Source organism: Chanos chanos, chromosome 3 (genome assembly GCF_902362185.1).
Source record: "Chanos chanos chromosome 3, fChaCha1.1, whole genome shotgun sequence".
Lineage (NCBI taxonomy): Eukaryota > Metazoa > Chordata > Actinopteri > Gonorynchiformes > Chanidae > Chanos > Chanos chanos.
The window spans coordinates 26,775,985-26,799,320 of NC_044497.1; the positions used below are offsets into that span (position 1 = coordinate 26,775,985).

General features: G+C 40.5%; 3 protein-coding genes across 4 annotated transcripts; 1 reads left to right on the forward strand and 2 right to left on the reverse strand.

The window, feature by feature from the left end:
• Positions 1-3,776: 3,776 nt before the first annotated feature.
• Positions 3,777-5,768, reverse strand: LOC115806829 (probable E3 ubiquitin-protein ligase DTX3). The gene is made up of 3 exons (XM_030767689.1): positions 5,502-5,768; positions 4,798-5,015; positions 3,777-3,883 (listed from the first exon to the last, which is right to left on the reverse strand). The coding sequence occupies exons 1-3, from the start codon at positions 5,766-5,768 to the stop codon at positions 3,793-3,795; spliced, it is 576 nt and encodes a 191-aa protein (XP_030623549.1). The 3' UTR covers positions 3,777-3,792.
• A 1,618-nt stretch (positions 5,769-7,386) lies between these two features.
• dtx3 (deltex E3 ubiquitin ligase 3) lies at positions 7,387-11,801 on the reverse strand. The gene is made up of 5 exons (XM_030769089.1): positions 11,587-11,801; positions 11,350-11,391; positions 9,666-10,468; positions 8,715-8,932; positions 7,387-8,295 (listed from the first exon to the last, which is right to left on the reverse strand). The coding sequence occupies exons 2-5, from the start codon at positions 11,360-11,362 to the stop codon at positions 8,220-8,222; spliced, it is 1,110 nt and encodes a 369-aa protein (XP_030624949.1). The 5' UTR covers positions 11,363-11,391; positions 11,587-11,801; the 3' UTR covers positions 7,387-8,219.
• A 1,515-nt stretch (positions 11,802-13,316) lies between these two features.
• On the forward strand, positions 13,317-19,544 carry ptges3a (prostaglandin E synthase 3a (cytosolic)). Of its 2 annotated transcripts, none has more exons than XM_030768867.1 (8): positions 13,317-13,516; positions 15,318-15,431; positions 15,765-15,834; positions 16,037-16,135; positions 16,406-16,495; positions 16,575-16,631; positions 16,775-16,802; positions 18,261-19,544. In XM_030768867.1, coding segments are annotated over exons 1-8 (480 nt in total). In that variant the 5' UTR covers positions 13,317-13,514; the 3' UTR covers positions 18,281-19,544. The 2 variants fall into 2 exon arrangements, with proteins under 2 accessions (XP_030624727.1, XP_030624728.1); XM_030768868.1 differs by having other exon boundaries at positions 16,778-16,802.
• Positions 19,545-23,336: the final 3,792 nt, after the last annotated feature.

Below are 23,336 nucleotides of genomic sequence, written 5' to 3' on the forward strand. Positions count from 1 at the left end.
TTATCTATCATCCCTGGGGCAGATGAAATAAGAGAGGGGGGGGCTGGAACGTGAACAGTTACCCTACATACATATTAAACGTTTACCCCGTTTTTCTATTGTAATTGGAATGTGTGTGTATCCTTTTCTTTTGCTGAGTTTATGATTTTACCAATTTCACATAATTTCACATAAATTCAATGCTTTTTCATTTCCATCCCATTTCAGTCATCAAGATCCTGTCTCAGTTGTAATAAAAACATCTTAAGTCTTTTCCACAGAGTGATTAGCAGTCTGAGTCCAACAATAACCCCCCACAGAGTGTGATGTCACAGTGGTTTTGAGTGGTAATTAGAGAGCACTTTAATCTCTCTCTAACCAGCAAAATGACGATAACTGAGAATCTCACAAGTGGAAACACTGGCTTTGGATAATGAGAGACAGCTTTAGCAGAGTCTTCAGTCTGTCTTGTAGGAACGGGAGCCAAGATCCAGTCTGTGCCAATGCCGATCTTGTGCCCTAATGGTGAGGCCCGCCTGTAAAACTGTCAATAGCATAAAGAGAGAGGCAGAGGGAAAGAGAGACAGAGAGAAGGAGAGGGGGGAGGGTCTGTTCTGTTAAATCAGGCAGAGAAAAGTCATATCCAACAATGAATCAGAACAGAATGTGAGAAACAACACAAATGTACATGTGTAGATACAGTTCATCACATTTTCACACAGACAGACCCACACACACATACACACATTCCTCATGTTTTTCTTTAATGAATAGACAAAAACATACAATAAGCAATAAAAACACATGCAAAGAATGACAATGCTTGTAAAAAGACACCTTTTGCCCCCACAAACACCTCCCATATGTTTGCATGAACATGACAACATGGAAAAACACACGTAAGCAGACATGTTCAGTGGTGTTAAGTAAACTGCCTGGAGGTAAAGTGTGTTAGCATCTCATTGCTGTGGACACACACACACGTGCACGCGGGCTTGCGCGCACACACACACACACACACACACACACACACACGCGCGCGCGCGCACAGAGTGGCACTGAGTTGGAGACAGTGAGGAGCAAGAGAATATGCTTCCAGCTCTCAGCTGCCAGGATACTTCATTATCTTTCCCCTGACTGATTACTGTAGTCTGTTTAACAATGCATAACATCTAACAAGTGTTTTTCATCTAGGAGACCGCCGGATACTACCTGAGGACAAAATTCAACGGCCAGGATCCTTTGGCGCTTTAGAATCGTTTCCATGGCACCGTCGAAAGAAGCCAAATAGCCTGTCTTATCATCCCCTTTCAAATTCATTTTGGCCTCTTAGTGGCCAGACATGTCAAAAGACGATTTAAATATGTTTTAACCAATGTTCCAAATCTACCAATACATAATCGCACATGAAAAGCCTGTAGACAAAAAAAAAATAACCTCATCCAGCCTGAGGATTATACTGCAGAGGAGCAGTCTACCCTGCTCCAGTCAGGACTGAAACAGCAGAGAGGAGCAGGAGACAAAGACAGTGAGAGAGAGAGAGGAAGAAGGGCTGTATGCTGAGGCTGTCCCCCGAGCCCAGATCCTGTCTAATTAAAGAGCGCAGTGGGGAGAGGAGCGAGGAGATAGAAGGTACAGCCAAGGAGAACACTCTGGTGAAAATACACACAAATGTCAGTGTCAGAGACACATAAAACACAATGCAATCTCACGGAGTCCCAACACAGGAATGAAGTGACAAGAAGAGAATAAAGTTCGTGAGGCTGTATGGAAAACACTCAGCCATAGAAAAGGACTTTAGTATTATGAGATAGCATTAAAATTGTTTTGGGGATGAGAGGGAGATGGGGAAGGGGGGTGGGGTGACGTAACCCCTCAAAAGTGGTACTTAATATCTATTTACATTGATAAGCACAGTGATGTAAAAAAAATTAACGCGTTTAACAATATCACACATCAACATCATGAAGATAAGATGTATAAGATGTATCTTTTGGTTTTTTTGGCTTGTTGTTTGATCTTTTGTTGCAGGTTTGACTCTTTCTGTGGTTGTGTTTTGTTATAGGCTTATATGCTGACCTCCATTTGGGCATGGAAAACACTGTGGTGAAATGGCTCTGGTTATTCATTTAGCCGTGTTTGCATTCTGGCTGGGTTTCAACAGCTCCCTGCCCCTGTTCGTTCACTCAGATATCCAGATGGATAATAGCATGACTGCAAATGCCCTGGGAAACAAGAATGAAAAGCATCAACTAAAATCACCAGGCATACAACCATTTGCATACAAATACAGCAACAATATCTACAGCTTCTGTGTCATTTTGATGCATTGAAATGTTTAGAATTTAAAAAAAAAAAAAATCCTACTGGGAAAATGAAAACACATTTTTTCCCTAAATTTAGGGATTATGGATTTCAAAATAATAATAAAAAAAATACTACAGGAAGGCTAAAAAGATCAGGGTGGATCAAACTGAACTGTAATTTATGCCTTTGTAAATATCATGTGTTATGTTGGTCAGGTATGTCAGTTGTGTAAGCATTTACACACTTGAACATGAAAAGGGTCGATTAGGAGTTTCCACTTAGACAGGGTCAGTTCAAGAGTGATTTCACGAAATAAAACATTTCTTCAGCATATCTCCAGCCCCTTCACTGTTTTAAAAACACATGTACATGCTTCTTGGCCATACATGTATCCCGGCACTGTGGGTTTTTTTTCAGCAGAATAATAATCATATGTACATTTGCTGACCGCAGAGAGGATAGATTGATACGTTTTCATACAGATGGATGGATGAGCAGATAGATGGAAAACGAAGTGTGCAGGCATGCAGCGCGGAGGACAAGTGTAGTCATGAGAGAGGGACTATGGATGGACCAGATGGGTCAGGCTAAGCCCAGAGACCAGGAGCAGATGTCCAGAGAACTTTCTGTGCAGAGCTGCCCTGAAGCCCCCCATCCCCAGACCTCCCCCTCACGCAGTCTACAGACACCCAGCCCTGTCACTCACACAGTCACGTGTCTGAGACCAACACACCTGAGCCCGTCTTCCCAGGTCGGCTCCCAGTAACGATCAGACACAGCCAAATGGGTCACTGATGTACACCAGCTTTCCACAAAGCACGAAAAAAATAATCATTTTCAAGGCTTGTACAGCAATGGAACATATGCATGATTTCAATCTGACAGTTAGTTTGTCTGTTTAATGGTTTATGACTTCATACATGTCACAGAACATGGCTCTGATGGTAAACAAATTGAATGATATATAGAATTGTGGAATTTAAAAGGAAAAGAACGCCACACACTCACTCCACAACATAAGAGCATCAACAAGAGACTGAGGTCATATTTGATTAATAACGTCCAGCATTGATCTCAGTTTCGATCGCAGTGAAGTAACCATTGTTTGGAAGATGGGTGTGAAAATGTGGACTTTTGAAGAGACTTGTAAGCTGTCTAACGCTGTAGAAGCGCATGACTCATCTCCCTTAACCCTGCTCCAAGCCTCTGCTGCTCTCTGCTACACCTGAGCGATGGGGAGTCAGAGAAGGGCGCGCGTCTTCACAGCACCACCACAGAGAGCAGTGAGCACATTTCGCCCCCTTGTGGCGAGAAAAAAAAATCTTGCGAGACATTTTTTTTAAGTTTAATTTCTTAAGTACATACTATCAACTCAATTTACAGATAAAGTTGGAATAGAATGAAGACATAAAACATTCAGCAATAAATAGACAACGAAAAAAAAAAAAAAACAGGGAAAAGATGCTAAAGTGTTTCATGCAGCTTCAGTCAGTCAAGTCAGTAACATCACTGTGATGACACATCTGCCTCAGTCACTCCTTTCTGTCGTAGCTCCTCTCTGACCCTCCGGAGATAATCAGGATCCGGATATCCAAACCTTGAAGCAAAAACAGGTAGGAGAAACTGATCACAATATAGTGATGACTGTATTTACTGGGAAAAAAAGATTACTCAAGCTGAAGAATCTGTCAGTTGAGCATATGTAAATGTGTCTCCAAGTTTCCACAGTTTTAAAGGATTATGAGAATCCCTTACCTTTTCAGTTTTCTAGAAGTCTTGCACTTTCAAATAAGTAAACCACCAAATTCATTCTTAAACATTCTTAAACAAGAAAAGAAACACTCGTCACAAACTTTTAGTTGATCTATAACCTGTTAACTCAAGCCTATAGCACTTACAGATGACTTAAACTAGGACCCCAGATTTTTCATCTCATGCTCACGCCCGGCCTCACTTCACAGTAGGGAAAAAAGAGTGAATTGTCCTATATAAATGTGTGCTGCAAGCCAAGGCTTTATTGGTCTTTCTTGGAAAATTGTAAATAGACCACGAGTTGGCCAGTTGTTAAAGAAAATGTTTTCAAGTCTATCAATGAAAAACAAACAAACAAAAAAACCCTCATATTTACAAAAGCACAGAACAGAACAGAAACAGAAACAGAAGTTTTAAAAGGTGAGATATATCCGTTGATACTCTTTGTTGAACATGATGATGTAGTAGATATTTTACTTCTATTTGAAAAGCGAGGCCGTTAGTGAAAGTGTAAGAACCGTTAGTATGTTTGTGTTGTACCTTTCTCCTGCCAGTTTTACCTATGTGTTTATGACATAAGTATGGGGGGAGTCGTTAAGGCGATTGGGTGTGTCAGTCCTCCTTACGTTTTGAAGAAGCCTTAAAGCATTAATGAGAAACACGACATTGCATTTGTTTTGTTTTTCATTCCTAGGACATAAGAAGACATTAAAAAAAAAACCCTGAAAAAAACTTGGTCAGTGTTAATTGAGGTTTTACCCCTGAGGTCCTCCAGTCATACTGGTCTTATGGTGAATGTCATTCCACGTGATGACATTGGAGAGTCCAGTCGTCACCGAGGTTCCAATGGTGAATGTGAGCCTCCGATCGAACGCTACTTGTAGAAGCTTCAGAACACGCTCGCCTTCAGCACAGGCAGGAAGGAACGCTCTTCGCGATGTCCTTGAATACCTTTTTCCTGGGTTTGGATGCTCAGGCTGCAAGAGCATTGTTATCGAAATGAGAGAAAAGTTACTGGACTGCTGAATGAGAGGGAGGGGTTATAAATGCTAGTTTGTTGCCATGCTCTGTATATTTATTTATTTAATTACTTGAGTTGAAAATTTTGTAGGTTATATTTTCCCTCTGGCTGGATGTGAAATGTGAAACTAACGCATAAATCGAGAGAGATGTGCAACACATAAAATATCGCCCTCTATGGTCTGACTCGAGGTACTATTTTGTTATAGTACAGTATCAAGGTTGTTTGATCTCCTGAAATAAATGCACAATCATGCTACTACATGTGTTGAATTACAGAGTACTATCTTGATCATCTGTAAAGAATGGAGTTGGGGACAGCGCCCTATCCGCCGAGGAGTCCATATAAGGCCTGACATCAGAGTCAACTGCCTCTATAAGCATGCAATCGTCTTTAATTAATTTGACAACTGAGGTGTGTTTAATAAATCAAATCAACTCACCCCTTGTATGCCGCCTGGAAAGTGATACTCGATAACGATGGTTCCGCATGATACGTATCCTGGTAAACCCTGCCAGGTACGGGACACTCTCATCTCACCCGGAGGCTGAGTTCCCTCGTAAGTACCATGGAATGTACCACATATCGGACAAGCGGGTTTTACTTTAAAAACACCATCGATACAATCCGTGCAAAACGAGTGACAGCATCCTAAAGTTTTTCGGTCCTGAATATCGTCCATACATATAATGCAGTGTCCGTCCGACATTGCTTCTATATAGGAGAGTCACTTTTTCCGGTGGCAAATTCTGGGAACTTCCTAGTAGGAAGCGCTGATCTACGTATCTTTGCTTATGAGATGTTGGCTTATTGTCTCTACGTTGCGGACTGTGAACCTATCTCAGCTCAGCTACGTATCTTGCATCGAACTAGTTGCGTACTCAAATGGTTAGTCCTATGATATTTAACAGACGTCTTTGTGTAAGGGGACAGTTAGGCCAAAAGTGCTTGGTTTGGCTACCTACCGCCAAGAGCCCATCTACTGTATTTTCTAAAGGCGAACTACTTATGTGTACTTGAAATTACAAGATGGAACTTATCATGAATATGAATAATAAATTCTTTGTGTTAAGCATGCATCATCATAGTCATCGTTAACAACAAGACACCACTAGAATTAGCTTGTAACAAATACTGAGTGTAAGTGTACTCAGTTTTTAAAGACAGCATCTGCATATGGTGTAACTAAAATTATTTTCATAGACTTATCCAACAATAACAATAAGATGACCCAACAACGTAAAGCAACAGAACCTTTTTATTCAAGTATGAAAAAAGCACATAATCCCGAATTGTTGCAGACAATTCAATCATTTAATACAAAGAAACATATCTGTAAAGGCAAATTATTAACCTTTTAACAAACAATCAGTTAACTTAATAGTTCCCCTTGCCCCATCATACATTTAATGCATAGAAAGTTTTGCACAACAGTTTGCTTACACCTCTGTCCTCTCTCCAAAACATGTTTGAATTGGTCCCTTAAAAGAAAAGCCATGAAGAAGAAAATAAGCTTTGTTAAAATAGCCAAGATTATATTTCTCCATTTGACAATGCTTAACGTAAATAAAAAAAGTTACTTACATTTTAATTCACTGAGGTGACAAAGTAAAGCAGTTGAGTGTGGGGGTTTTCTAACGCATGAACTTCCTTGAGGATATTTTTTTTCCTCCCCCACACAAAATTGACTTATTCAAGATACAACCTCTAGTTACTTTCAAAAACCCTTTGTATCCCAGCGGTTAAGCAGTCAATAGGTTGTTAAGCATTCTTTCAGTTAACAGTGCAATATATATGACATAAAGCCTAATATATTGCACGAGGTTAATACCTCCGACCAGTCAGACATCAGTTTAACAGCTACGACTGAAGAAACGAATTAGTATTAACATGCTTCAAAATGTCTCAACTTTAGTAGAAGGCACAACAACATGTAAGTTTGAATTAAATTCAAATTAAACAAAATAATTTCCTGATTATTTCTCCATCATAAGACAGCTGTCTAGTGAATTACATCAGAAACACATCTTACAAGTTGCAAAGTAACTTTTGCAAAGCTGACAAAGTGAACATAGTTCCCAATGAATCCAGTGCCGGATCAGTCTGTGTGTTTGAGGCATTGACAAACGTGACTGTTGTAGAGCTATGGTGCCTTCGGTTTGGTTTCAGTGGTCTACTTGCCCTTGATTGTTGACATCATCTTATAAATCTGATACTTTTTTTTTTTTTTAATGTAAGGATCAGTCAGCTAATGTAAAGATCCAACACCTTTCAGTAATGACAGTGAAAAACAAACTAAAGGATGTTTGCAACTGGAAACACTGTAAGATGAAAGTAGAAATGAGGGACGACTCAGAACTGGTCTCTTCACGTCTGATAAATTCAAAAAGAAAAGTACATCACCTGAATTGTATAAAGGTAATGAAAATAACATTACTTTGCAGTTGTTTAACTGGGACCTAGCAACTGCGAAAGCACACGATTGCTAAAACAATTCTCCTCTCTGCTTCTCTGATGAAACATGACCTACTCATCTGCATCATTAAACCATTCTCCAAACATTTCCTAGAACGAGAAATGGCCAAAGTGCCTGTAAGTGCTGATTATAAAACAGTATAAGCAGTGTTTTCCCAGCAGTGCTAAATATGGATGCTGTGCTCTACCATTTTATCCGTCATTCTCACCTAGGTGATAACATATAACCCTGAAATATCAATTGCAAGGAACTGTTGTGGAACCAGAATACACTGTGAACATTTGACTCTCTTTCTCTCTCTCAAAAAAAGACCAAGTTGGTTAAGCAGTGGCATACAATAAATGGAAACAAAGACATTTCCAGAACATTCACGTTTTAACAATACACTTAAGTGTCTGTAAACTTTGCAGGCCGTATTACTGCTCACAACAAAGTGCTTGCTCCCTTTTTTCTTGTCATAAACAATAACCTATGTTTGTGGAATGTGCCATACTCAATTGTAAAACTCAAACTGCTGGGTTTAACCAAATGAACGTTAGAGTGGGGGTGACGGACAGGATCTTTCCCGATCACGCACACTGTGGCAGCGGCTAGCCTGGAATCGAGCTGACACAGAGAGTCCTGGGAGAGCTTGAATCCCAGCCGCTTTTCCCGTATGTTTCCAAAGTGCCATGATTGTGAATATCAGTCAGCCGTTATGCCTTTCTCCCGGAGCTCCTCCGTAACCCGAACGAGATAAGTGGGATCTGGATAGCCAAAGCTGGAAGGGAAAATATGATATATGAATATGGAAGATCAAAATCACGTTTACTGTAGTAGTGACTGAAGCTATTTGGTAAAGTGGGTCAGTAAAACTGACCTTACAATAACGGGTAGAAATTCATATGAACAATATGTACGAGGTACCGGTAATTTTAGAAGGATAAAAAAAAAAAAGGATGTTATAGATTTTGATAATTTTCCATTGGATTACAATGAGAGATAAAGAGAGAGGAGAGATAAAGAGATCCCTTCTAAATACAGCTCTCAGCACTCAAAAACAGAATTTAAAGAATTTAAATAGCCAACTTGCTTTTAACAACATTATATCTCGTTAAAACACTTTAACAGCGTCTGAATCACAATAATACTTAAGTGTATGATATTGTTCGGTAGGTAGCATTCGGTAGTATGCCGTACCATCTTGGCCCGCCCCATATGGAAGTCTTGTGGTGAATGTCATTCCAGGTGATGACGTTATGCATGCCTGTGGTCATCGAGGTGCCGATGGTGAAGATGAGACGCTGCTCAAATGCCCGCCGCAGAAGGCCCAACACGCGGTTCCCCTCCGGGCTGTCCGGTAGGTAGGCCACGCGGTCGGTACCAGGGTACCGCACCCCTGGGTTTGGATGCTCTGGCTGCAAAGAAATCCATTGGTAAAAAGTAGAGTACAGATGTAAGCATAATTAATCAACATAATGAGCTTTTCATTAGAAAACAAAAGACATTTGGAGTGTGATCTCAACAGTCATCATTTACCTTGCAATTTGAGATGTGATTATAACTTTTATTTCTTTCATGACCAAAAAGTCTGAATGACTCTGCCTGTCTTAAAGTGGGCAAACGTGGGCAAAATGCTTTACTGTGGGTAAATTGTTCCCTAGCAAAATTCAGTCTGACACATCATATCTGTGTGGTATGTTGGGAATAGGAATTCTCAGAAAAACTGCAAAGACTACATCATCTTTACTGGCAACTGATATGGTCTTCTCAAATATCTGATTATCTACAGAACAATACGATCTATTTTTGTTTGAGACAGAAGTGTGAGACAGAGGTGTGATGCAGACGTCCTGTTGAGAGCAGAAGGCTCTGAAGTATGTGTAGAATGCTGTTATGTTTGTTAAAGAGGAGCCCAGGAATCCTCATAAACCTGATGCTGAAACTACAAACAAACCTATAATTGTATGTGTAGTGATTTACTTCATGTAGTATCCAACAAGGTGCAAAGGAATGTACCCATGGGATCCTGCACAAATAGTGCTTAGGACCAATACCCATTTAAAACTCCTGTAGTGATTTGGTGGTCAGTTTTTACTTAACTTATGTACGGATGAGAGTACATGGTCATATTTTGCGTTCTACACTCACCGCTTGTAAACCAGGAGGGAAGCTATAGATAATGCATATGCAGCCATAACCCTCGTGTCCTGGAAGCTCCAAGTCTGGATCCCGCTCCACTATCATGCTCCCATTAGCTGGCTGGTTCCCAATCAGCTGGCCGTACACCAGCCTACACACAGGACACGCCCGTTTCACCCGGAAAGCCTGATCCAAGCATGCTCTGCAGAAGGCATGACCACATTTTTCCAGCGTGGACCTTTCCACTATCTCGCCCATGCAGATGGGACATGTGGTCTTGTCCTCCTCGCCCTGAGGGCCTGCGTTAACCTCGGATTCAGTCCTTCCGGGAGCCTCATGTGGCAGAACCACACAGCTCTCAATGTCAGCAGTTTTCCTGTACCTCATTTGCTGCCTCTGAGAGCGTCGGGGTTGAGGAGGTGGGGGTGGGAGCAGACTCCCTTCCCTATCTCCCTCCATCACCCCAATGCACGGCAACAGGGAACGCTTTCTCTTAGGGCCTGTGTCCTGTTTGGTCATTTCCTTACGAGCGCAGCGGCACAAGTCTATGAAGGCTTTCCGTGTGGCTGGAGAAACAGGGCCGTCCGCTGGCCCGGCCCTGGCCCTGCTGGTGCCCTCCACCGGGGAGAGTCTCACAGCACAGCAGCCTCCACGCTCCCCACGCCGAATAATGCCTGCTGTCAGCCCCTGTTTGTCTTCAAAGTCTAGCAGCCAAGGCCGTCCTGCAGCAGCCAGGTAATCCCACACCGCCTGTGACACCAGCACCTCGTCACTGCTCTGCCCCGCACGCACACTCATCTCATCCACTGAAACTGAAAGAAAGGCACAACATATATCCAAGAGGAGATGCTATCAAGTAATCTTAATACTGGGATTACAACCTGACAGAAAACGAATATGACACACGAGTCATGAGTGACGGGTTTGTTTGTTATTTTTTTAAAAAAGGAACGGAAATGTTACAATAATATTTTGCAAATATGATGATTGTTTTTTAGTTTTCATTTCTACTGCAGCATCTCTCTTGGATGAAACTTTTAAGAGTTGTACAAACTTGTGGAGTGACATGCAAGACATGCTAGGTTCGGTTTCTCATTTGCTCTCTGTAAACATTCAGCATATAGTGCCTACTTGTACTCTAACTGGACAAGATTTCAAAGCATGTGTGGACTAATTAAGATAGCAGCACAACTATACACTGACAATGAATTAAAATATTCGGAAATGGAAAATAAAGAAAATTACCATAAACCACTGTCTGTAACTAAGCCGTGAAATTCTAGTTCCGGGAACGCCAAATACGAGTTCAAACAAAGCCATTTCAAACAAGGGGAAAAGGGGGAAAACACGGATCCGCAAAAGAGTATTGCCCTATTTCGTCATGTGCTAATCGGTCGAATTCGCCTGGTGAAAGGATGAGAGCTGAGGATTCTTGATTTTGCATTCTTTCACGTGCCATGCATGTTTTGTTACAGTAGACACTCGATGTAAGACGTCGCTAATACGTCAAACAAACCAACAGTCTGTCACTATACTGCCTCGCGGAATGAAATCAGCTGTTCTATGCTGTGCTCACTACACGAACAAAGAAGCTGTGTTCTACGCGCCACCTCCGTCCATAAACATGGGTTGTCACGGAAATTAAAACATTCTATAAGGTTGTTTACAAAGTATTGTCAATACTGTGAATTACCTTGTGATCCCATAAATTCCCTTTAATCGCAGTTATTGTTCCCTGTTAAAAGAAAAAGAAAGAAAAATACTGAGTTGCGCTCTTGATAGACAGTGTTTATTTGAGTTGTATTTTCGACCCAGTGAATGTGAACAGAATGTAAAGCATGGACATGCAAAACCGGTATTTATTCATTTGCGGTACCAGCAAGCATTTATTTCTAAGGCCTGTTAAGTTTATGTAGAATGTTATTCTCACCTTCTGTGATGGCAATGCCGGAAGAGCTCCGCTTAAGGGGAACCTACGGCAACTAAAGAATGCCTCCCATCCACTGAGACCATCAGACGTGCGCTGCATTGGATTTGCTCTTATAAGAACGACATTTGACATAGATATTTTGCCTTATATGATCAAAGACCAAGAAGTAATGATAAGAAACAGACACGTTGCTTGTCCAGTACGGCGCCGTTCAACCTCCCAACTATTGCCTCCTAATTCCACGTCCTTGGCCAAGATCACATGTACTCTAAACAAGCAAAAAAAGGCGAGAGAGAGAGAGCGAGCAAGGGAGAGAGAGCGAGCAAGGGAGAGAGAGAGAGAGAAAGAGAGAGAGAGAGAGAACAAGATCACCTACGTGTGGCTATGGCTATACTTAAAACTATACCGTTTTCCTAGTTTCCATGCATACGATAAATATTCAACATGTGTTTATGTCGACCACATAGTACAAACAGGTTCCCTTTAAAAATTCGCCTCGTTAGAATCTAAACATGTAAGCAGGAAGTTCGTCACTATTATTCCCTTCGATTGGTCCAGATTTATTGGTGTGGTTACGTAGAGGGGTGGATGTGTATTAGGAAGTACAGTTTACTCAAGAATAACCTACATACTCCATTCCACAATAATTCTAATGAGGTGGAAAACCCCACATATTTCTGCAGTACCCATTTCTTTTAGTTCTGAGTCACATCCCTCCAGATAATGAGTCATTCATCACTGCATTCTTAGTCATGGCCGTCCTCTGTTTTTCAATTCACAAACGCTCCAGACCGCCAAACTTCCTTAAATTAGACGCGTGCTCACAGAAAATTGCATTTACCTCGAAAATTTTCCCTTTTAACGTTACCAGCGTTATTACTGCGAACAACAAGGTGATTACTCTGAGAAGTAATAAGTTAATCTCTTTTTCGTCCATGATCTGTTGAATGGAACTGGGCAGCTTATATTTCGAAATGCTTAAATGTTAGCAAAACAATGAATCATTATGAACCTTTTTCATCTGCATTGGTCTTAATGTATTCCTTAAAGACCTATGTACAAATATTACCTACTGTTAATAAAGAGGTTGTCAATAATTTGATTTCAAATAATATTAAGATGACTTATTCGTTCATTCGTTGTCTGTAACTGCCTGTGATGTTTACAGGCCGTTACAGCCACTTTTATGTTCATGGGCTGTAGTTCTAGTTCTAGTTCATGGGCTGTAGTTATAGTTATTTCATGACTATAAATACCTTTGACAGTTTTACAGATTTGTTGTTTTAGTTAAAAAAGGAACAATAATTTAACAGCAATTATTTGAAACACAGGACTATCTTAGATATTCAACCAATCCGCACCATTAAAAAGACAGTTTTTTATTATTTTTGTAAAGACTCGTTTACTTACATTCGGCCCTTTTAATGTTTTAACGGCCGAATCTATTTTAACCCTCCTAAAACCAGCTTTAAAAACTCTTAATGATGAATCACATAACCCCTCGTGTGGCATATATTCTCCTAACTGGGAATATCTGAACTCAAATAAACTGTTCGATGTGTCAGTAGAAACCAAACTACATAAATGCAAGGCCTTCTCTCCCTGGAATGCACTACGACAGAACAAACTGACTGTTGCTATGACGACTGGATAGCTTCGAGTACGCGCTTCTCTTGAACGAGCAGGAGAGGAAGCTCTAGAAACGTCGAGCGCAAGGTTGAGAGACGGGAGCTGCGTCACTGTGTGAGATAGCTAGTAGGGTATAGACACGCGAGGATTTGGGAGATTGACCCAACGTCGGCTTATAGTGCCTGTTCTTTTGCATTCACTTAAAATTGAGCAACACATATTTAAAACCGTAATCCAGACAAGTGGACTTCACGTGGGAAACAGCGATCCAGTGAAAAACAACCGATTTAGATACCAAGATGTAAGTTTGGAATTGAGGCATCTCGTTAGCTTAGCCAGCTAGTAAGTGGAATAACTGGTATGGTGCATCCCTGATGCAGCCGGGTTTTAGCTAACACAATAAAATACTATATCTCTTTGAAAGATTTAGTTGAATTAATTAGTACTGTGCTAGCTTCAGTAAGCTAAGGAACAAAAACGCCATGCTGGCCATTTCATCATCAGCCGTGGCTGTAAATGACTCGTCGCTTTAGCTAATGTTAGCAAGACAAGTGGGCCTCCTGATAATCATTCTAACTATGCTACTTGCTAACTCTAGTAGTGCATGTGGGGATGAATGAACCACCTTTTCGTCCAACTACACATTCCTAACATGCACTTGGAAGAGGAGGTATTTTTCATATTTTATTAATAACCAGTAGCAAACTTGCTGGTTGTACAAGAGATTTGCGGACGGCATTTACAGTTGTCAGCATAGCTAGGCGAGCTAACTGATCTAACCCAAGTTGCCTCGAGCCATAGTAGGATAACTGACGCTATAATATATCATCCAATTCAAATAGGCTTGCTTCGCGTAGATGAACTGACTTAGCTGTGTCGACCAGCGTAACAAACTCTTAAGCAACGTTCTTTATAAATTGGATTATGATTGCCACAGCTATTGTGCATGGCTGGCTTCTTATGTTATAGTTGGATTTGCAAGATAGCCAGCTCGTTTGCCTGCATAGTAAACTACTAATTACAAACTATGAGGACCTTCTTGTACTGTTCCCATGCGAGATGAATGTATGGTTTTGCTAACGAGGCATAACTGCATGAGAAATATTATTGTATTCCTTATTGCGCGAATAAACTCAGTGCAGCATGTCATGAATGAGTGCTTATGCTAAGGTTTTGAATATTATTGCTCAACAGTTCTGCCTTAAAAGGCCCTCTAGTGCGACACTGAAATAAAATGAATAATTTTCATCATTACCTACGGAAATACTATTGAAAACTATCGAGAAAAGAATTTTTGATGGTTCTACGAGTGTTTGGTTGCACGTTTTCCACCCCCAGCTATCAATTCACTTTTGGTGATAGTTCCTGTTGTCTAGGTAACACTGATTGTCGTTCTTCGTTATGAACACCTTTAACCTATGTTACAGATAGCATTAAAAATACATCAAAACTGAGTCACTCATTTTTCACCTATAACCTTGACATGTTCTGTATGTAATCTGCTCAAATGTCACATGTTTTTGCCCATTGAAATGCAGGTTAATTTAACATGAGCCCGATTACCGTTTTACTGCGAATGTAGTAAGTAGGTGTATGTGTGTATGGTTAGAAACCACTTTTCTTTCCTCTTGTCGGCTGAGGGTCTTTTAAATGCTTTGTGTGTCTGATATTGAAATCATTATTTTCTGAAATGCATATGCAAATCACCACTAAATCCACTCAGCTGTTTCATGCTTTTCAACACGCTGTCATAAGATACTAATGTCATTTGGCCCTGCTGCCATGGATCCCTCCTCTTCTTGATTATGGTTGAAGTAGCGGACATGAGTTGGCAACAAGTTGGTATGAACAGTAGGCCAACGTTTGTGTGGAATGTTGACTCTCCTGGCTTTGTCAGGAGGAGAAGAAGGATTTCAGTGACATGCGCAAAATCAGAACTTTGAATGTATTACATTCAAATTACATAGTGAATAAGTCAATGTAAACATGGGCGAACACTTACAAACAATCCAGGGTAAAACTGCAAATGCTTAACATATATATTTTTAAATTGAAACGGTTCATGTTCGTTTATTGTACTTTTTTTTTGTTTCACTCTACAGGCAGCCAGCAATTGCGAAGTGGTATGACAGACGAGATTCTGTTTTTATTGAATTCTGTGTAGAAGACAGCAAAGATGTCCAAGTGAAATTTGAAAAGTCTAAGCTTAATTTCAGGTAAGGGCAAGTAATGTGTAACATGTTTTGGCTCTCTGTTTCTTGCTTAGTCTTTTTTTACAACTGAAATCGTTTGGTCTAATTATAGTACCTGGCCTGTGTCTTCATCATTAAAATAGACCAGGGAGTTTCACACCCACCCGAATCCTGGCTGTCACACGCCGTTAGGCGCACCAAACGATTGAGCGTTAATCTTTCAAATGACGACCTCATGTTTTCTGGTTTAGGGTACATCTTCATTCTTCTGCGTCACTTTTATGAGCAGCTTTTCCTGTGTATTTTTGCAAGAAGATTTTTTTTAAAAATTGAATATCTTTTTTTCCCCTGATTTAGTTGTGTTGGAGGAACTGACAACATCAAACATCAAAATGAAGTAGACCTTTATGAGGTCGTTGACCCTAATGTAAGTGCACAGATTTATGTAGAGTTACATTACATTTACATTACATTTATTTAGCTGACACTTTTATCCAAAGTGTCAGCTAAATAAATGTAATGTATTAAATGAGTTTTGCTGCTACTCATTTTGAGGTACCTTGTGTGTATAGTCATTGCTTACATTACAGAGTGGCATGTAAGACAGTGTTCTCTGGTATTGCATGCAGGAGTCCAAACACAAACGCACAGACAGGTCTGTGTTGTGTTGTCTACGAAAGGCAGAACCTGGAAAGTCATGGCCAAGGTTAACAAAAGAGAAAGCAAAGGTCAGATATTTTCTCTTGCATTTCCCTCTATTTAAACCTTGAATTTTTCCATGCTGGAAACACCCTAGAGGGGTGTGGTTTCTCCAGCCAGTTGACAGGCATGCGATTTTGAAAATATGGTTGATCATTTTTGTATCACAGATTGTGATTGGTTTTAAAGTAGGAATAAGCTGTTCTTGTTGTTGAAAGTAAATAACGTGTTTTTTGTGTTGTGCTGCTACAGTGTTGTTTAGCCTGATTGTGTGTGTGTGTGTGTGTGTGTGTTTTCAGCTTAATTGGCTGAGTGTGGATTTCAATAACTGGAAAGACTGGGAGGATGACTCAGACGAGGAGTTGTCTAGTTTTGACCGCTTCTCAGAGGTAAGCTTCATATTATGACAGCACCTGTGTTTTTGTTCACAGATGGGCAAGCCTAATCATTTTGGAACTCTGTTTACAGATGATGAACAATATGGGGGGTGAAGACGACCTGCCGGATGTGGATGGTGCAGACGATGTAAGTCATGGATTATGGCATGTAAAAAAACATAGTTGCCTTGTATCAAATCAGTTGTTGTTTGAGGGATAGCGTAAAGGTAGATCAGGAAGAGCAGTCTGTTAAATCAAACTTAAATGCTGATATTTGTTCTCCATTCACAGGAGGATTCTGCAGATAGTGATGATGAAAGTAAGTCTTCACCCCCCCCCCCCCCCCCCCATCCCCCCCCCCCCCCCCCCCTCCTTTGCTCTACTCTCATTCTCCCTTTATTTATTTGAATGTTTTTGTTTGTCATGAGTTGAATGGATTTACATATACAATACATTTATTCATTTGGCTTTTATCCAAAATGATTTACATAATAATTAACATATGTGAATGGATGCACGAGTAGGTAACTTCCAAAATAAAGGAAACACCAACATAAAGAGTCTGAAATTGTTTGGCCATCACATACTGGCAGAGGAGTGTTGTTGTGCTCTGGAATGGATTGGTCATGTGTCTGGAACCATTCTGGAGTGGCGTAATACCATTCCTCTACGAGAAATTCAACAATTTGGTGATCTGTTGACGATGATGGAAAAGGTTTTCTTTGTCGCAGTCTCTCATAAGACTTTGAATGGGTAGAGATTCAGAGCAGCCTTGTATTTATCGTTGTTTACCCTGCCTTCAGAGGCACTGAGCAGAGCTAAACAGTGCCAGGAAAATCCACTCCACAACATAACCGAGCTGCCAGAACGTCTCCTTCGTAAGAAACAGTGACTCAGGCCCGTGGGTTGCTTTTGTCATGCTCCACACATGTACTTATCTGGATCTGGTCCAAAGTCCACAGACCCTGGACTGAATGCGACTGTACTGCCTTGAGATGTGTGGTAGAATGGTTCTAACTCAGCTGACTGAGACATATCTGAATCAGCTGTCCGGAAATATCCAGTCTTAAGGCAGTTTGCTTTAGAGCACTCTTGATAATTTCACATGGGTTGTACTCGACTGAGAAGATGACATCTGAGAGTACAGCTGCTCAGAGGACACAGGCAGTGGTCCTAATGAGCGGATGACAAAACTCATGATCAAATAAATAATGCTTCACATTCATAACAGCAGGTTTAGATTAACACTGTGTTAGGAAAAATGCCATTAAATATCAAGCCATTCTAAGCAATAAACCTTTCTGCTACACTGAGACATTTCTGTACTGATGGCACCAGCCTGTTCCAGAACAACAGTTCTCCCGTTCACATGGCACACGGGAACTTCACAGGACCTAATGCTTTATGAAGACGTTGTCTGTTGGCGTCTCTTTTATTTTGACAGTTACCTGTTGGTGCACTTAAAAGGATAACCACACAGACAGCCCTGCTGAGAGGAAGGAAAGGAATAGTGTCCTGCATCCTGTGGAATGCGCTAGAATGTTACTTTATTTTGGAAAACACTGAGAAATATCAAAAAAGGAGCTGTTTGGCAAAGGGCCCCACTGAATTTGTTGCCATAGGCTAGTTTTTAGGAGATACTGGTGATGAAATCTAAGGAACTGTGATTTTCTGTATGTCAAAAGAATCTGTTTTTTTCCTGTTGAACATTTGTGCAAAGCCTCATCCTTTAACACAAAGTTCTTTCTTTCTTTCCTTCTGTCTTTCTTTCTTCTAGAGATGCCAGACCTCGAGTGAAGGAATGCTGGATGCCAGGGTGACTTTGGCAAAACGAGGATTGGCACCTAATTATAATTTGAAGAAAAAGCCTAGGTATAAGTTGGTAGCCATAAAAGAAAAAAAAACCAAACAAACAAAAATTAAACAAAACACTGCATCTTTTTCAAAGCTGTTCTCCAAGCTTTTACAGAAAAAAAGAGCCTCATTAAAGGGTTGGCTTTTGTGCTGTGGTGTAGAGCTGTCTCACACAGGAGACGGTCCTGCCTTTACTGTTCTACTCTGCATGGACAGTCTAGTTTCCTCAGTGTGTCGTGGGTTTATAGTTTCAGTTGTCCATTCTTCTCAGCTATGGCTGCAATGGACTAATCAGAAGTCTTACGCTTCCCCTTCCGATTTTTTTATTACAGTTAACATTGAGGCAAAACATTACATAAAACAAATATTGTAATTGTCAAATTATGATAAAACATTAATATGTTTCCAACATGGCCTTTTTTCAGTAATTTTTTTTTTTTTTGCTCTTCGTGTGTCCCTCAATTTGCTCAGACTGTAAATTTCATTTTGATTTGTATGTTAATTTATAATGGACATTTCTTGGGGGAGGGGTGTATGTTTGAGTGTGTGCGAATATGTGTGTGAAACGAACATCATATCCACTTGTATATCAATAACATCAACCATAAATAGAAGTCACAACATTTTCATTGGTTCTAAATGTTGCATTTGAAACGGATGAATATGCTTGTTCATATTGTTTTACATGGGAGTATTTGTCCAGCCCATTAACATCACTTAACAGAAGGGTTTTGTCCCATCAGAAATGTTTATGTATATATCAAGAACATAAAATTAGTCCAGCCTGTCCAAACTGGTTTGACTGGTTTACAGTTGATTTGTTTTGTTTTTTTTCTTTCTGATAGGCGTTGTAATGCAATGTCACAGTGTTTTGTATCACTTTTGAAGGAGTAGCAGGTTTCAGAAATGATTTCTTCCAGATACATAATGAGAACCGATGTGTGAGCTTCTTGACTGTGCAGAACAAAAAAAAAGGTAAATGTATCAAAAGATGACCAAATTGAGTTTGCACTTTCCTTATATCAGATGCAAGTGCAACTAAATCAAGAAAAAACAACAAAACAAAAAAAAAAAGGAAAAGGAAAAAAAAACAAAACAAAAACACTTATGTTGTACTAGCCTGTTATGGCAGGTTGACAAACCTCAGTTTGTTAAACACAGTGGGATATTTTTTTTGTCTACGTATTTCTAATAAACTGTCTCTAAACAAAAAGAAATTGTCAGTGCACCTGCTTTTGGTTTAATTTTCACTCAGAAGACTTGAGCTCCCTGTTCTGACAAGAACAAGATAATTAATTTGGTACTCCCTTAACAACAGTCCTGCATTTTTTTCCCCTTTCTTATATTTTCACAGCAGAAATTTGTAGGAAAATTTGTGATTTGTATACTACTCCTGACTTCTGGATGAGTCATCAAACTATAAAAGTCTAAAAGGACATTTTTCCTCTCTTCGGAGTGCTAAGATCATTGGGCTTCGGTTTGAGGTCAGGGAAGAGGTTACAAGGGGCTGATTTAGGTAATGTGTGACTTATGTATACATTTATTGATATACATTAATCTCTTACTGGCCATAGTCTCATATACCGATACTTCCCAGTGATGTGTCCCCTGACAGATTTTCCAGAGGTCAAGGCTGTCTATGGGGACTGTTTATGGAGTCATTTTAATTGTGGTCTGCTTTAGTCCTGCCACATAGTAGGACAGCAACTGAGTTTCATATCCAGCTACTGTCACTCCACATTCTCAGGATGGGACTTGGTGTCAGGTGAGGTAAATCTGACCTTAGGCAAAATATGACAGATTATTTTCAATACTTCTGATACATTTTGTGCTTGTAGTAAGGAAGATTGACAATCACAGACTACAACGGTTAAAAAGTAGCTGTGTGACAATGAGTGATACCTCTGTCCAAGTTGACGTGTTAGGCTCATTTCAACAGGAAAAAAAAGGACAGTTATGACAAGCGCCATTTCTCCCCAGGTGTGAATGGGTGCTTTTACTGTGCACAGAGATGAGTAGGTCTGTCCTGACTGCATACTTTCTCTGACAGCATGCGCAGATCAGCTGGCAGGAGTCATGTGCAACATACTCAACCTGTTTCAGCTGTCCTCTGCACCTGCTTCAGGTCTGCTGCAATCATTCTGTTGCCAGAGAGAATCCACAGTATGATAACCTGAAGAACTGCCACTCAATTCTGTCAGCCTGTTGTGGTTGGGGGGCTTGAAATTGCACATATTAGAGCAAAAACTTCTGACACAGCGAACTCAAACCACTTTTCCTAGAGTTCACAAAGATTTGTTGAGAACATGATCACGTGTCATTCACATCGCCTCATCCCACCAAGACCTCAGGAAGACTCAAAGGAAATGGGCCAGCGAGCTCAGAGGCCACGGTTTAAACTAAAGCCTCTATTACTCAATCCTGGAATTCCCATGGTAGGTTCCCAGCTGCAAGTTGCAAGAACTGTAAACCAAATTCGCCAATCACGGAAGCCCTGGAAACTCTGGAGCAATTGCCAGTGGCCATAATAAGTTTTGCGTTCAGAATTTAGAGATGAAAATTAGATGAATGTCCCAAAAGCCCAATTTTAAAGACATTTTATAGACCCATTTTCAGACATGCCTGTGCACAACTCGTCGGCCGACAAAGTTATATTTTAACTGCCGCCACGACTGTAGAAAGGAGAACGTTTCTATAGGCTACATATTAGTTAGGGGTAACACACAACTTTACCATAGACCTAAACGAATATAATTACTGTAGACCGACCTCTTAAGTCGTCACCGTGATCTCCTGAAGATTTTATCTGACCCTGATACGGCCAAAATGTTGTCCACGAAAAAGTGTTAAGTGCACCACAGTTAAAACAAGAGCCCAGTTTGTCATTTCAGTACACCAGTGTTACCACAAAAACAGACAAACATTCAGATGAATACGTTTACAATGGATTGTTAGTGCCCTAAAGTTCACAGAACATCTGCAAGTGTGAAGACGGGTTATTCTTTTAGAAAAAGAATCGTTGCTGTCAAATGTAAGCATGGCGGAACGAGCGCAACCATACATGCCCTGACTAATTTTCGAAGGTAAATATGTTTACGTCTTTGACACTGACTGACATTTTATGCTGAATGAGGCATGCTGAATAAAAAGAGACTGGTACAATATGGTACTGTTCATTTGTAGCAGGGGCACTGGGGATTACACACAATCACCACAAGGTGGTGCTGAGGCAATACATGGCGCTAACCGTTACCATTGCCAAGTCTTTTGAGTCAATGTAAATTTAGGCCGATAAAATTAATTCCTACCATTCAGATTATGGCTTTATATGAGATATAAATTAATTTGAAGGTTGAAAGTTGGTTCCTGAAATATTTAAGCGCTTGTTGAAATGTGGAGACACTGATACAGATTAAATTTTGCAGCTCCGCCGTGTCAGACTATACAGCAGGCTAACTGACTACGTTCCTTCTGCCCCCTTCAAGCAGCATATGGATGTAAATTAGAATATCAGATTGATCACGTCAAAACACCTCGAACCGATACAGTTTGCACATAGAACTCCTACACATTTATTATTTAAAAATGCGATCACGAAGACCAAGCACATACCATATGACCTCATACCATTGATGACATCACGTAATTGTAAATGTTGTGTGTTCACAGTTGGGCATTGAACACAACACCGTTATGTTAAATCTAAAGCGAAGGATCACTCAATTCTGACGGGCTCCTGTCTTGACATGTAAGAGGTGTATTAGCAAAACATTACTATTTTGCGTTGAAATTCGAGCGACCAGAAACGCTGAGTACGTAAACGTTGGTCAATTCGGTGAATTTTAATTGCAGTCTTCAGTTACAAGCATGTAAACTCAAATTGTGGAGTGAGTCCAACGGCCATTAATCACGCGATTACAGTGTTGATAAACAACTACAAGATAATGTACGTGATAGCAATTTGGACTTGAACCAGTCTTTTTAATGGAATATTGGTCACTAGCCAGGTATAACTGGAAGACATAGCTTTCCTAGGATGGGATGAGAGGATAGCAGCGTCTCTTGCTTATAACCATGGTTATATAATCCTTTCAGGCCTTTTCAAGAAGGATGCAACAACATTTAAGAATGCTGTAATAAATGTAACGGAAGAAGCCACCTCTCAGCTCTCACATGCCAATATTTTGGACTGTCATTCGTATAACCATACTGTAAAGCATCCTAATTATATCCGGCGTTGCTGTCTTAATATCTTGATCTCTAAGGCTCCGGGTGTTGTTTAAGAGCGGGTTTCCCTTAGCTGGCAGGTTACTGAAGGCAGACAGGAGGTATTATTTGTGGTTTGGGATTGGGTGGAGGGCCGCCTGGTGCTTGTGTCAATGTCAGCAGTCTAAAGCAGAGGTAATAGAAAAGTCCCCACGCAAGCGTGTTTAAACAGACTTCCCTGCGCTTTGGCTTTACCCCCACAAAAGGAGGCTTACCAGTACAGGGGCAGGCAGTAGAGGGGTGTAATCCAGCACACAATAGGAGCACACAGACTGGTTAATCTGAGCCTGCTCTGCCTAGTCATTATGGCTCCCAATCCCACAAAATGCATCCTTTTCACACTAAGAGTTTCAAGGTTGACCACAACTCAACCAGAAAATCACTGTCTCTTTTATCATATTTGTTTTGTTCCAGCTGTAGTTAACTACTCCAGGTACTCCTTCACTACCACCTCTTGGGAAGATTAACAAAGATCTGAGGTACCATGTTTACATGGGTCAAACTTTAAAAAATGCATGTGTCTTTTGACCGCTTTTTGTTCCTTTATCTAATGTCCATCAATTTTCTAATATTGCTTTTTTAAATGTCACACTGTTCCCAACTCCCCTCCCACCCCAAAGGAAAATGTTGGACAATTTTTGGGAGTGGGGGTGGGGGTGGGGGGGCGATGAAACAGCTTTGCAAGAGTGCAAATTGAACCTGAAATGAAAACATACACCTGTTAGCATTTTCC